Raw genomic sequence first — 16,482 nt, 5'->3', positions numbered from 1 at the left:
CTTCGGAGCACCCTAACAGATCTTGGAAACTAACACAACTCTTCGAATTTACTGGTGTATTCTGCCACAGACATGGAGCCCTGCCTTAGTTGTAGCAACTCAATCTCCTTCGCCGTCTTGACAGAATTAGGAAAATATTTCTTGTAGAATTCAGATTAGAAGGCATCTCGAGGTATCACGGTATTGCCTTGCTGTAGAAGGCGACGTGTCCCTTGCCACCAATGTTGAGCCTCACCCATCAACTGGTATGTAGCAAACTCAACATATTGACCTTTAGGGACCTGTTGCACTTGCAAGGCTCTTTCCATGGCCTGAACCAATTATCTACCTCCATGGGGTTTGTCGTTCCTCTAAAGATTGGTGGGTTTACTTTCATGAAGGTAGCTAAAGTCATTGACCCATTTACTCTGTTACCACCATTCATATTACCAGTTTGATTTCCTAACGCCACAGCCGTGGCCTGCATCGCAGCAGCCATGTTCTCAAATACAGCCATGAAGTTTGTTAGGTTGTTCTCAGTAGTCTCGGGTCCCTCACTACCACTCCAACCTCCTCCTTGACCGTGTTCGCATCCACGAGTCGTCATTTGGTTCCTGTTCATACCAAACAAGCGATATCAAGGTGATCAGTCTCAATATCTCAAGTCTAGTGCTTTAAAGTCCCAAATGCATGCTCATGAACAAATATGCCACATATATTAGTTAGATATCCTAATCAGTGTGTACAGACACCCAGAGTACGTCCAGAAACATAGTCAATTCATCCCTCAGGCTCTACAGGAACGAATTGCTCTGATACTATAATATAACACCCTACACATAAAGCTTTACGCTTAAGTTGTAAAACAGAGGTGGTGTGGTATTACGATCTCTAAAATAAAATATATACATAATATATAGTTGAAATAGTTTAATAATTGAGGAGCCTTGAAGGAAAGCTTAAGCAACAAGTTGCAAAAAGAAAAGCGCATCGCTCGCATAAACGTTTAATAGAATTAGTTGGAAAATAAAGAAATATATACATAAGAGTGGAAAAGCAAAAGATACAAAATATCAAGCTCCGAGCTTGACCTGCAAAGTCAAGGCCGGCCGGAGAATATCATATACATATATATATCCCAAATATCCCAAAATACAGAAAACCAAACTCTTGTTTCTCCAAAATAGCCTCTAGAAGGATCAAACATAAGTTATATATACATAGGAGAGTCTATAAACATAAGTACATAACCAACAGTCCAAAATATAACATCCCAAAGCTAAACTTTGCTTACTCAGAAACTCCAGACTTCTAGCGAGGTGCCTTTTGACCTGCATCTGAAAAATAATAACATATGTATGGAATGAGAACTGGAGGTTCTCAGCATGGTAAAGGTGCCCACGTACATAAGATATAAGATCCCAGAAATGCTAAAGGCGATCCTAGAACTCCGACACTCAGATTTAAAACTTAGAGTTATAATTTAAACTGGAAATAAGGCAAACTAACTAAGATACCTAGGTTCTATTCTAAAAATAACTTAACACTTTAATCTCACTCTCCTCCAACCCTCCAGAACTCTAGTGGAACAACCCTTGTCACTCCTCCGCCAGACGAGGGATTTCTCAGTTGCATAGACAAACAATACAGACAAGGAAAACACAAGTATAGGTAGCAGTTACAATAGATAGGACAAGTAGCAATTAATTATAGCTTAATCAATTAGGCAAGCCAGAACAAAGCATACTAAAACAAGTCACACAAATGCATATGATGCATGTCACCCTATGGCCGATGATATCATCTGTCGGTTGTACAGCCAATCCCGACATGTCCGGTAGCGAACCCTGGACAGAACACCACAACATGGACTAGGTATCACTCGTCTCCCCATGTCGGTGTTTCACCCAACCCAGAATAGGTATTACTTGTCTACTCAGGTAGGTGCCTCAAACCATAACCCGACTCATCAACCCTCAAATCACATCATACATAGGCATTACTCATCTACTCTCAAATTTATATCTCGGATAGGGGTGACTCATCTATCCCTAAAGCCATTACTCAATATCTCATTCAGTATAATCAACGTCTCATTTATTCAGTTATCAATTCATTGCCTTAACAACTCAACCATTCACTTCTCAATCTCCTCTTCAACTTTCCATTTAACTTCTTCAACACGTACACCCTTTTTCTAAAGCTTGAAGACTCATTAACAAGTATTAAATAGGGGTTAAAAAGGTTTGGAAAGATAGATAATTGATTTAACACTTAAAAAATCTCATTTTTGGCTAAAACAAGGGCTTGTGTATGCGAGACTATGTCCGCGTATGCGAGATTTCAAAACAGAGGGGACTCTCGCGTCGCGTATACTACTTGTGTACGTGAGCGTCCAAATTTTCATGTCCGTGTACACAAGACCATGTCCGCGTACGTGAGATATCAAGGTAGTGAATGAATCTCGCGTCACATGAGCATGCTTGCGTACGCGTGACGAACTAGATTTCAGCCAGTAAAGAAATTTTTTTATAAAATTATAATCGCGTTGCAAGTATAGTTTCTAAACCAACAGAGAATCCTTTCATACAAAAGTTTTGGTTGTCCCTTAAGCAAACCCAATAAAAATAATAAATCGAAGTATTTAAACCTTGTGTTGTCTTCTCAAGGAATTGCAGGGAAGTATGATTTATTATTGGTTATGGAAAAAGGTGTATTTTTAGGTTTTTGAAATAGGGAACAAGTAATTTAAATGGCAAGGAAAAGAAAAATTAATAATTAGAAAAACTCTTAGCAAGGTATCAGAAAAATTAATCAATCAACTGCTGAGTCTGATAACTCAAGTGTTATCAATTACTTAACCAACACTAAAAGGAGAAAAATCTAAATTAAATTGAAAGCATCATAAATAGAATAAAATAATCATAAATCTGAAATACCTCAAATTATATTAAATAGAATATTCAAATCTAACATGAAAAGTTCATAAGCCAATTTGGCAACATAAGTAATTAACAAGTAAAAGCATTAGAGTAACTAAAAGTAGAAGAGAACATAAAATTAAAGTTGGGAACATTGAACCTGGAACGGAGTGATAACCATAAAGTAAAAGAAATCCTAATTCTAAAACCTAAGAGAGAGGAGAGAACCCCTCTCTCTCTCTAAAACTACATCTAAAACCTAAAATTCTATATTCTGAATGTTGTATGAATTGTTGGATTGATTTTCCCACTTTATAGCCTCTAATCTGTGTTTTTTGGGTCGAGAATTGGGTCAAAAACAGCCCAGCGATTTCTGGTACGTACAGGTCGCTGCAAAGTCATGCGTTAGCGTCATCCACGCGTTAGCGTGGATTGGATTTTTTCCAGGTCACGCGTCCGCGTGATCCACGCGTGCGCGTCGCCTGGCTTCGGGGCAGTGGTGCACGAATTGTAAATCATACTTTTCACAACTCGTACCACTAACCAGCAAGTGCACTGGGTCGTCCAAGTAATACCTTACGTGAGTAAGGGTCGATCCCACGGAGATTGTCAGCTTGAAGCAAGCTATGGTTATTTTGTAATTCTTAGTCAGGAAATTAATAATAAAATGGTTGGGTTTACGAGAAGTAATTAACAAAAAATAAATAATACTTGTTATGCAGTAATGGAGAACAGATTGAGGTTTTGGAGATGCTCTGTTTTCTGAATCTCTGCTTTCCTACTGTCTTCTTCTTCACGCACACAGATCTCCTTCCATGGCAAGCAATATGTTGGTGGATCACCGTTGTCAATGGCTACCATCCATCCTCTCAGTGAAAATGGTCCAAATGCGCTGTCACCGTGATAAACCCATATTTCATGAGTTCTTTTGTGCTTAATTAGAGTGATTTATTCAACTCTTCACCTACTTATTCACATTAATTGCATGGTTTTACCTTCCCTTCCTTATTATGTCATATTGTGAAAAACATGTTTCCTAAGCTTTAAAAATTAATTATTTTAATTACCTTTATTTCCATTCGATGCCGTGATTAGTGTGTTGAGTAGTTTCAGATTTTCTAAGGTAGATGACTTAAAGGATGGAAAAGGAAACATACAAAATGGAAGGAGAAAGCAAAACGGAGCTTTGAAGGAAACTGGTATTCACGCGATCGCATGGATGACGCGATAGCGTGCCAAGCACGAATCAGCAGCGACGCGGCCGCATGACTGACGCGACCGCGCGCCTTAAGCAGAACGCATATGACGCGGTCGTATGACTGACGCGACCGCATGGCAAGGAAAGGCTCCAAATGACGTGACCGCGTGACCCACGTGGACGCGTGACAGAGGACACGTATCAGAATTTACAGAATACGCCCCAAGCGAATTCTGAAGCCCTTTTCGGCCCAGATCCAAATACAGACAGCATAGACCAAAGGTTATAAAGTGTGGGAATGCACCCATTCAAAGGGAGCTCGCATATTTTTACTTTTCAATGATTTAGATCTAGTTGAGAGGGAGATCTTCTCTCTCTCTTTTTTAGGATTTAGGATTTCTTCTTGTTTTAAGAGTAACTCTGGATCCCAGGTTTAATGTTCTTTTATTTTTAGTTTTATTTATTCCAACATTTGAATTGATTATTATAATTTGATTTATGAATTATTCTATGTCACAGATTGTTCTTTGAATTAATGATAATTGAGGTATTTTTAGTCTATGATTGTTCTCTTTGCATTAAGTTACCATTGCTTCCCATCTAAGGATATTTTCATTATTCTATCAATTTTATTTTTTCCCTTTTTGGTTCTGGTTAAGAATTTAGTAACTCAACAGTTATTAATCTCAATATAATTGATAATCGTCATCTTGCTAATTGAGTTGAACTTAAGTAATCCCAACCTTTTCTTAGGAAATAAATAGGATTCAAAGGTCAATTTAATTAGTCCATTGACTTTCCTTTGCCCTAGTAAAGGTTGACCAAGTGGAGTTTAGATTCAACTTTCATTATAGTTGAGAGAGATAACTACGTTGGACCTCCAACTTTTCTTACCTTGCCAAAAGTCTGCTTTACAGTATTTATTTATTTTAATTGCCATTTACTTTATTTGTCATTTAAATTACTTGCTTCTCACCTTCTAAACCCCGATTACAACCTTTATAGCCAATAATAAGAACACACTTCCTCGCAGTTCCTTGAGAAGACGACCCGAGGTTTAAATACTCGGTTATCAATTTATTAAGGGGTTTGTTACTTGTGACAACCAAAACATTTGTACGAAGGGATTTTTGTTGGTTTAGAGACTATATCTACAACGCGACTATTTTTATGACATTCTTTACTGGCAAAAATACCTAACGTCAAAAATGGCGCCGTTGCCGGGGAACTGCTAACGTGTGCCTTATTATTGGTTATTGTAAATATTTTTCTTTTGCTTGTTTATTTATTTTTGTTTTCCTTTTTATCTTTATTTGCTACTATGAACTCTCACCCCTCTCGCTTTGAGTTTGGTTCTAATATTGTTAAAGGAAATAGAAGTTACAGCAGGATTGTGCATCAAGGTCAGACCAATCAAGGATGGATGGAGCCAAGAGGATCTAATCAACCCTTTAGGCAGCAACACCCTCCGAGATATCCTGGACAAAGACCACTCTACAATGCATACCCAGCTGAAAGATATGGTGGACAACCTTGTAACTACCAACAAGCCCCACCCAGTGCATATGAACCATCCTTTCAACATAACCTCGAACCACCACACTCACAAGCTTTTCTTCACCATTCGCCATCATATGATCCTTCCTTACCCCAATACCAATCCAATCGTTCCCAATCATCACCACTTTCCTTTGTATCATGTCCAAGTCTGGCAAACCACGAAGCAGAGGATCGCCTAAAAGAAACAGTAATTAAATTTCAAACAACCATTCAACAACTGGAGCAAGCACTAATTCAATGGGCCACTAGGCGCTCAAATATACAAGGATCAACCACAGCTCTGTGTGGACAGCCTGATAAAGAGCGTAGCATGAAAGAAATACTAGAGACTCCAGTGGATAAGACAGAGAATGAATTCGTACTAGAACAAGTGGAAGAAGCTGTCATTGTTCAAGAAGAAGAGTTGGTTGAAGATCTAGGAGATGCTGAACTTCCTTAGGAATCCAGAATTGAGGAAAACTCCGTCCAAGATGCTACAGTTGATGCTAAGGAGGATACCGTACAATCTCCAAGGTGAGTCATTTACGAAGAATTAGACGGAATAATCCAAGAAGCAAATTTTCTTGATGATGATAGTCACAAGTCTAGTTCTCCTAGTGATGAACTTGCGTCCGCAAGTGAATTCTCTGAGATCAAAAAATTTTTCCCAAGTGAATATGAAGATGATGCGGAGGTAGATTTCTCTCAACCTCCAATCTATGACTCGAGTGATGAGGAAGACATAGAAGACTTTGACCAGGATACAGATACAATTGAAGATCTTTGCAAGGAAGTGGGAGAATTCATAGAAGAGCACAAGGAAACGGAACTTGTAGAACCACTGTCCCAAGGCCATTACCACCTAATACAAGCTTCAAGTGGGTACAATCCTTAACTTATAACTTTACTTATTCACTTGAATATGGTTTACTTGAAACAGATGGCCAACTTAGAGCTTTCTGCGGCTTTAAGAGTAAAAGGGAATTGGCTCGTACTCAGAGCTGGTGCACCAGGTTCAATAAGGTTCCACGCTTCACCTCGAAGTACACGGATTGGTATCATGCTCAATTGCATGGATCACGGAAAACGTTTGGTCACCACGGTGAGATTCTACTTTTTAACCCGCCCGAATGGAAACTTACAAATCAAAATGGAGGCGGATCTAAAAACACAGCTTGGGATCATGGATTATATTCTGACATTCGTCATCCCGGGAGGCTGAATATCTGTTTGAAGCTGCTCAGAAGCTTTACATGCCTAGTTTGGGACCCCGGAGGCTATTGGCATTCCAAGCACTGGTGGAAATTTTTGGACGAATTTAAACATAAGCCACCATAACAGGATACTCTTCCAATGTCCAACTTAAGGACTTTAACTAAAAGTGCTAGGTGGGAGACAACCCACCATGGTATGGTCGCTTCTTTCTCAATCTAATTCTTGTTTATTATTTTCAATTTACCCCTTTTTTTTATTTTAACATTAACCTGGAATCATGCATAGCATTCATGTTCATCACTGCATCCTGCATTTTTCAGTTAAACAAAAATAAAAAAAAGGATGCACGACGCGACCGCATGCCCATGCGATCGCGTCATATCGCAGAAAACACCACCCGTGCGACCGCGTGACCCACGCAGCCGCGTGATATATATATCGGCGTAAGGATCCAATGAACAAAAAGTTAGGCTGGAATCGTGCGGCCCCTATGCGTTTCGCACAAATTGGCCCATGCGATCGCATGCCCTATGCGACTGCGTCCCTTGCACAATACCAATCACACGCGACCGCGTGAGCGACGCGATCGCGTCGCATGGATTGCACATCACCCCAAAAGGAGATAGAGAGTTGCGCTAAAATGGCGCTGGAGTCGTGCGTGTAGCACAAAGTCCAGCGACGCGATCGCGCGACCCACTCGATCGCGTCACTCTTCTTTCCCCCCTCTCATGCGATCGGGCACCCCACGCGATCGCGTCACTCCCATTTTCGTCCCAACCACGCGACCGCGTGCCCCACGCGGCCACGTGGATTCGAAAATATAACCCCTCCAGCCCGCGAACCCTATCAGTCGCGAGCCCCCCACCCCCAACCCTCTTCTCCCTCTCTGCTCCCTCTCCCTCCAACCACCACCCAGCCGCCACCGCCGGCCACCCAGACGCCGCCGCCACCCCGTACGCCGCCCCAGCCGCGCCCCCCTCTCTCTCCGCCACCCAACCACACCCCCTTCTTCTATCACCAACCCAAAACCCTCGCCGCCACTGCCCCCATCAGCAGCCACCGCGACACCGTGCCCCGTTACTGCGCCGGACGCCGCCGCCGCCACCTTCTTCCCCGTTCCACCCATTCTGCCTACCAGGTTCCGCAAAACGCAACCCCCTTTTATCCGTTCGTCGTTTTTTTCTGTATTCTTTTTTTTTTCCGTTTCTGTTCATCATTAGGATAGATAGATATGCATGTTGTAGTGGATTTTTAGGTTGTTAGGTAGCTTAGGCTGTGGTTAGTGGATCTAGGTCTGTTTACTTGCACTGTTCTTACTTCTGTTTTATCCTATGTGCAAATATGTTGCTGCTATAATCATGTTTCATATGCTGCTTTCTTATATGTGGCTGCTGTTTACATTGAGTTTTTATGTTTATTTTATATCTATGTACATGCAGCTTGATTTTTTTTAATTCATATGAACTGATATGATTGCTGTTTATTTTCCGGGACAATCCAATTTTAGCCGGAATGCTGCCCAAATTTTTTTTAAAATTGTTTTCATTCATGTTTTGGTTTGGCATTTCTGAAATCTGTTTTACTCTGCTTTACCCAAACCATTACATGAATGCTATGGTAGACTTTCTTATCCTCTTTGATTTCCTGGCTCATAACCTACATTTGTGATTCACTGATTCCAATTTCTAATTTCTATATTTCTATTCGAATCAGCATCACCCTGTTTTTTTTATTATTCGATTATGAGTACTTCTACTCTTACCTGTGAATCCTTGTTATATGGAATTTTTTCTATGCCACTTACTTTCCTAACTCACTAATTTTAATTTACTAATTTCTTTTTACCATACTAACCCTCTTGATCTCCTTTCTGATTACTTTTACTTCCTCTAACTTTCTCACTATGGCATATTGATTTTTTTCTTTCCATTTAACATTAATTCAATAACATTTCAATTACTCATTTTTCTTATTCTATATCTCCCTTACCGCTTTGAGTTTCCTTTGTTTAAATTGCCTATTTGCTTTCCTATTTTATCCATTTCCTGGTTTTCTGTTTTTCAGGATGTCTGCCTCACAAAGGAAAGACAAAGGCAAGGCTACTGGCAAGCGCAAGAGAGGAGATTCCTCCCAATCCATCATTGCTCTAATGCACGATTCCTCATGGCAGGAGAAGAACTTCACACAGCAGGAAAAAGCTGACCAGCTGCTCCCTTCGACTGATCCTATAAAATTTGCAAACCGGTACTATGAGCTGAAGTACCCGACTTTTGCAAACTCCAGAAATCTATACCTGGAACGTACCTTGAAGATTCCAGAAGCCCTCCAGTAATACACCACTGAGCAAATCAAGCAAAGGGGCTGGTTCTTTCTGGAGAGACCACTGACAGAGGTCAATGTATCTTGGGTCCGGGAATTTTATTGCAACTACTACCTTACTACCCTAGATACAGTGAACCTGAGGGGGAAAGCAAATTCTGGTCACTGAGGAGGCCATAGAGACCATTCTTTAGCTCCCAGCCAAGTCCGATCAGCCAGATGGTTATGCACAGGCTGAGGAGGACATGGGCCAGATGCGGTTTGATTGGGACGCTGTGAAGGCACGGATAGCTCTCGACCCTGCTGTTCCTTGGGAGATCGGTCAGGACACCACTATGCCTAGAGGGATCATGAGAGTACACTTGAATGATGAGGCTCGGCTATGGCATCAGATCTTGAGCAACTATGTGATGCCGAGTACTCATGAGACTGAGATCCCGGTTGCCATGATCACCCTCCTCTGGTGTGTGCTGGAGGGTAAGGACCTGTACTTGCCTCGTTTTATCTGGCATTATATGGCCAGGGTCCACATCCGAGGCACCCTCCCCTTTCCTTATCTGGTTACACGGCTAGGCCGTTCAGGCTGATGTGCCTTGGGAGGATGCCGATGAGCGACCACCAGCAGCGGACTGCAGGAAGATCATCCCTCACAGCAGGAACTTCCTTGCTTTGGGCTACAGACCACCACCTGTCACTGCTACTGATGAGACAGCCCCTCCGTCTGCTGGACCCTCTTCATCCACAGCTGCCCCAACTGCCCCTGCTGCCACCACTGCACCTCCACTCGCCTCTGAGCCGGTTTATCGCCTCGTGCACCGTCTATTCCGCCAGCTTGATCAGATGGAGCGCCGTAACAGGCGCCGGTATGAGAGATTGGAGCGCCGCAGCAGGCGACGCTATTCCCATCTGAAGCTGATGATCAGACAGGGCGCCGACATCTCCTCCGAGCCCGACACACCATCAGAGCCATCAGAGGAGGAGGAGGATGAGCACGAGGAGGAGCCTCATTCCCAGGTGGAGACTCATCAGCAGGCAGGCACAGAGCACGCTACACCACAGCAGGAGGCCCCACATCAGCTTGAGGCGGCAGATCCGGAGATCCCACTCCAGTCAGTCCCCCCTCTACAGCAGCCAGACTCTCAGCCCACCACCGCCACAGAGACTAGCTACCATCCCTACCAGTGATGACACTCCTTCACACCCGGCTTGATTGAGCATCGGGGACGATGCTTCATTTTAAGTGTGGGGAGGTCGCCATCTCTGGCGTTTATTTTGGTGAACTACTACATACTTTTTCTTTTATTTTGGATATTTTTCTGTATTTTTCTCTTTTTCTTTTATTGTTATTTTCTGAGTACTTATACATTGCTACTTGTGTATTTTACTCTATTTTCTGCATTTTGTAACTTTTGTTCATATTTTAGTTATTTAGTTTAGTTTGCAATTCTAACTTAGTAGTGGATCAATTAGTATAATTTACCCTTTTTACATAAGATAGCTTAGTTATAGCTTAGTTTAAATTGACAAATATAAAAAAAAAGAGTAAGCTAGGAACTTGAACATAATAGATTTAGATCCATAAAACCTTGTATATATAGCATTACATGATGTAGTTAAGCTGACAACATTTCATCAAGGAGGAACATTAAAACTTTAAAAGCTACCCTAAATATTTTTTTATGAGAATAATGAGAATTTTTAACTAAACCTGCATACAATATATAAATGATATATGATGCTTGAGTTAGAGAACACACAGCCTGTGAGTTTTGAGCTTAAATTGTATGGTTGCATTCAAACCATAATTTCATTTCTGTGTGTTACATTTCTTTTTATTCTGATGTTCTTTCCTTTGCTTTAATCTATATGTCCAATTATAGAATATAGAATAAATACATACCAAGAGAATGATTGAGGCCATCATTTGATTTTAGCTCACTCACCCCAAATTAGCCTACCTTTTTACATCACCCTTGTTAGCCCCCTTGAGCCTTTTAAAACCCCTTTATTCTATTTAGCCAAATTACTAGCCTTAAGCAGAAAAACAAAAGAAAATCCCAAGTGAATCCTTTGTTAGCTTAAGATAGAAAATCATGAATAGAGTTAAATGTGGGAAACCTTTTGGGAACATGGATGATAGAACCAAAAAGGTAGAAAAATTAAAAGAAATAAAATAAAATTTGGGAAGCATGCTCATGAGAAAATCTAAGTGATTCAATTACCATGTGCATTAAAAAAAAAAGAGAATTATTTTTCAGCATCTAAATAAAAAGGGATACAAAAGAAATTCCCCAATGAAAACAATGCACATGGGATAAAAAATTTAAAAAGTGAAACATGAGCATGTAACAATAAGTGGGAAATATGGGAAAATAGGTAAAGAGATTTTTTGTTTTACTAAATATGTATGTTAGGTGAGATCTTAGTCTAATTAAGGATTCACTTATTAGCTCACTTAACCCTATACATAAATCCTTACCTTTACCTTGACCCCATTACAACCTCAATTAAGACCTCATGACTTTTTGGTATGACTATATTCTATAATTGTTGATTGGTTAGATGAAGAACAAAGCTATAGAAATTAAGAATAAAAAGAAAGATGGAGTGAATAAACCCAATAAACACTGAGTGACTAGAGAGTAAACACAAAATCCAGTGAGGGTTCAATAACTCATCAACATATATCTGTACTTAATTTACTAATTGTTTTGCAAGTTTGTACAAAGTTTTCTTTCCCATCTCATTTGCTAAAATGCTTTATTATTTGAGGGTTAGCTATATATGTATATATATCTCCTTGAGAATGTGAAATAATTTGACTACATGTAGGCTTTATATATGAGTGGATGAATTAGAATTGCATGACTCATTAGGTAGATGCATTTAGCATAAGTTGCATTTCATAACATTCCATCATTTTAACCTTAATTATTTACCTTGGATTTAGCATGAGGACATGCTAGTGTTTAAGTGTGGGGAGGGTGATAAACCCATATTTCATGAGTTCTTTTGTGCTTAATTAGAGTGATTTATTCAACTCTTCACCTACTTATTCACATTAATTGCATGGTTTTACCTTCCCTTCCTTATTATGTCATATTGTGAAAAACATGTTTCCTAAGCTTTAAAAATTAATTATTTTAATTACCTTTATTTCCATTCGATGCCGTGATTAGTGTGTTGAGTAGTTTCAGATTTTCTAAGGCAGAATGACTTAAAGGATGGAAAAGGAAACATACAAAATGGAAGGAGAAAGCAAAACGAAGCTTTGAAGGAAACTGGTATTCACGCGATTGCATGGATGACGCGATCGCGTGCCAAGCACGAATCAGCAGCGACGCGGCCGCATGACTGACGCGACCACGCACCTTAAGCAGAACGCATATGACGCGGTCGCATGACTGACGCGACCGCGTGGCAAGGAAAGGCTCCAAATGACACGACCGCGTGACCCACGCGGACGCGTGACAGAGGCCACGTATCAGAATTTACAGAATACGCCCCAAGCGAATTCTGAAGCCCTTTTCGGCCCAGATCCAAGTACAGACAGCATAGACCAAAGGTTATAAAGTGTGGGAATGCACCCATTCAAAGGGAGCTCGCATATTTTTACTTTTCAATGATTTAGATCTAGTTGAGAGGGAGATCTTCTCTCTCTCTCTTTTAGGATTTAGGATTTCTTCTTGTTTTAAGAGTAACTCTGGATCCCAGGTTTAATGTTCTTTTATTTTTAGTTTTATTTATTCCAACATTTGAATTGATTATTATAATTTGATTTATGAATTATTCCATGTCACAGATTGTTCTTTGAATTAATGATAATTGAGGTATTTTCAGTCTATGATTGTTCTCTTTGCATTAAGTTACCATTGCTTCCCATCTAAGGATATTTTCATTATTCTATCAATTTTACTTTTTCCCCTTTTGGTTCTGGTTAAGAATTCAGTAACTCAATAGTTATTAATCTCAATATAATTGATAATCGTCATCTTGCTAATTGAGTTGAACTTAAGTAATCCCAACCTTTTCTTAGGAAATAAATAGTATTCAAAGGTCAATTTAATTAGTCCATTGACTTTCCTTTGCCCTAGTAAAGGTTGACCAAGTGGAGTTTAGATTCAACTTTCATTATAGTTGAGAGAGATAACTACGTTGGACCTCCAACTTCTCTTACCTTGCCAAAAGTCTGCTTTACAGTATTTATTTATTTTAATTACCATTTACTTTACTTGTCATTTAAATTACTTGCTTCTCACCTTCTAAACCCCGATTACAACCTTTATAGCCAATAATAAGAACACACTTCCTCGCAGTTCCTTGAAAAGACGACCCGAGGTTTAAATACTCGGTTATCAATTTATTAAGGGGTTTGTTACTTGTGACAACCAAAACGTTTGTACGAAGGGATTTTTGTCGGTTTAGAGACTATATCTACAACGCGACTGTTTTTATGACATTCTTTACTGGCAAAAATACCTAACGTCACACCGCACGGCTAATCATCTGTCGGTTCTCACTCATGTTGGAATAGAATCTATTGATTCTTTTGCGTCTGTCACTACGCCCAACACTTGCGAGTTTGAAGCTCGTCACAGTCATCCCTTCCCGAATCCTACTCTGAATACCACAGACAAGGTTTAGACTTTCTGGATCTCAAGAATGGCCGCCAATAATTCTAGCCTATACCACGAAGACTCTGATCATAAACTAGGAGGCTAAGAGATACACACTCAAGCTAGTGCAGATAGAACGAAGGTGGTTGTTAGGCACGCGTTCATAGGTGAGAATGATGATGAGTGTCACGGATTATCACATTCGTCAGGGTGAAGTGCGAGTGAATATTTTATAATAGAAACAAGCGTGATTGAATGAAAAACAGTAGCAATTGCATTAATTCATCGAAACACAGCAGAGCTCCTCACCGCCAATCATAGAGTTTAGAGACTCATGCCGTAGAGATACAATGTAAAACGTGAAAAAATGTCATTGATAGCACGGAAATTTGTCTCTCAACAATTTTCCTTCGGCAAGTGTACCAAATTGTCGTCAAATAAAAACTCACAATAGAGTGAGGTCGAATCCCACAGGGATTGATTGGTCAAGCAACTTTAATTAGAGGGATGTTCTAGTTGAGCGAAGCAGAATTTGATTTGATAGTTACAGAAAATTAAATGGTGGGAAAGTAGATAGCAGAAAATGTAAATGCTGGAACTAAAGAGATGAAAATAAATGGCGGAAAGTAAATTGCAGAATTGTAAATGGGAATGGAGAAGATGCTCATAAAAGTAAATTGCAGAAATTAAAGAGAATGGATAAGATCAGAAATGGGGGATTCATTGGGCTTAGGAGATGTTGCATTCTCCAGATCAAGTTCATTCTCATCTCTTCCTCAATCAATGCATTCATTGATCTCCTTGGCAATCTTAAGTGATCGAATTCCAATTCCTTGGTAATTCAATCTCTCAATTCTTGATCAATAGCCAATTCCTTGGTCAATTGCTCATGAGAAGAGATGAAGTATGGTCACTGATTATACCACATGCATTCCCAAATGAAGTGTTGGTAGGGTTATAGTCACCATACCCTTCCAACTCCCAATTTGGTCCAACATGAGAAAGCATTTCTAGCATGATCTCTTCATTCCTCTTCCAAGGTTCAGAAGAGATCCAAGTATGAATAGCTTCTTTTCCAAGATAACTACCCAATTGGATGAAGATTGAAAGCTTTCTAGTAAAATCAAGAGAAAAGATAGAGAAAGAAGAATGAAAACTAATATTTGTCCATCAAATTACAACAGAGCTCCCTAACCCAATGAAAGGGGTTTAGTTGTTCATAGCTCTGGGAATAGAAAACAAGGATGGAAGATACATTCTGAAAAGTAAAACTAGAAGTGCAGAGAAAGTAAAATATTACAGAGAATAGTTCTCAAAACTCCTCCCTCTCCAAAACTTCTTTCTAATTCAATACTACCCCTATATATATTACTATTCTGATTTTCTAGTTGATTCTTCAAGTCTTGGATATGGGCCTTTGGATCTTGAGTTTGAAGCAGTTATCTTCCGCAGTAGGCTTAGCTTTACTTGCAGAGAGAAAGTGTGAAGTAGGCAGGGTCTTTAGCTCAGGACGTTAGTGGTGTTAACGTTAAGTGAGAGTGTGGGTTCGAGAACGTTAGTGAAAATCACCTTTTTCACTAACGTTCCTCACCCAGGGATGATCCACGTTAACTTCAATGTTAGTGGCATCAACGTGACCACTAACGTTGCCTCTTGATCCTTCACACACGTTATTGGGACTCACCTTTTTCAATAACGTTGAGAGTCCTCCCTCCCCCTACGTTAGAGTTCACGTTAAACTCATAGCGTAGGCTTGCCAATTCTTCGAGAACGTTAGTGACACTTACCTTTGTCACTAACGTTCCAAGGTGCCCCTACTTCCCACGTTAGAGTCCACGTTAACTAAGTTAATGTGGCTTCTAACGTGGTAATGATAGCCATCTCCAACGTTAGTAATAAAGGTGAGTGTCACTAACGTTGGCGATTGTTTGCTTTCTCTACGTTAACTTCCACGTTAACTAAGTTAACGTGGAAGCTAACGTGGCAAATATGAGCTTGGTCCAACGTTAGTGACAAAGTTGAGTGTCACTAACGTTGGCTCCACTTTCTTTCTTCCACGTTAGAGTTCACGCTAACTTAGTTAACGTGACTCTTAACGTGGGCTCTGATGGCTTCGAGGACGTTATTGGCGATTACTTTTCTCATTAACGTTGCAAGCTAGCTGCCATTCCACGTTAGTGATCACGTTAGTTAGACTAACATGGCTGCTAACGTGGTTCTTTCTTGCTTCCTTTGTCTTGAAATCAAGCAATAAAGTGCATCAAAGTTCTAATCCACATCATGAGACATGCATCATCCATTTTGTCATCTAATTCATGCAAAATTCCCATGAAATCATGTAAAGTGCACAATGTATGCTTAAATCAAGATGTAAGTGAAATTTCACCCAAAACTTGCTTATTTCCTAAGAAAATGCATGAAACTATCCTAAAACAGTAAAGAAAAGGTCAGTAAAACTGGCCAAAATGCCCTGGCATCACAATACCAAACTTAAAGCTTGCTTGTCCCTAAGCAAGTACTGGAACAAGAGAATGATGAATGAAATGTCAAGAGAAGTGAGTCATTATTGTGGAAGTTATGTCCTTGGTTTTATGGTGGTTTCATGCATAGCAACTTAGGTTCATTCCTTCACTGGCTTTCAGACCTTTATCATGTCCTGGAATGCTCACTTGACTGCACCCTATGAGACTCTTAT

The 16,482-nt window shown here is 40.0% G+C and overlaps 1 protein-coding gene across 1 annotated transcript in view; it reads right to left on the bottom strand.

The window, feature by feature from the left end:
• The window catches only part of LOC110266420, a gene marked incomplete at its 5' end in the record, with an annotated part of 29,667 nt that continues 13,423 nt past the window's right edge, over positions 239 to 16,482 (bottom strand). Inside the window, 2 exons of the mRNA XM_021111064.1 lie at positions 239 to 593; positions 7,875 to 7,957. Of these exons, the coding sequence (XP_020966723.1) occupies positions 239 to 593; positions 7,875 to 7,957 (438 nt within the window). The remainder of the gene's footprint in view (positions 594 to 7,874; positions 7,958 to 16,482) is intronic.

The sequence above is a fragment of the Arachis ipaensis genome, chromosome B01 (assembly GCF_000816755.2).
Source record: "Arachis ipaensis cultivar K30076 chromosome B01, Araip1.1, whole genome shotgun sequence".
Taxonomy (NCBI): domain Eukaryota; kingdom Viridiplantae; phylum Streptophyta; class Magnoliopsida; order Fabales; family Fabaceae; genus Arachis; species Arachis ipaensis.
This window is presented reverse-complemented; position numbering and strand designations above follow the sequence as displayed.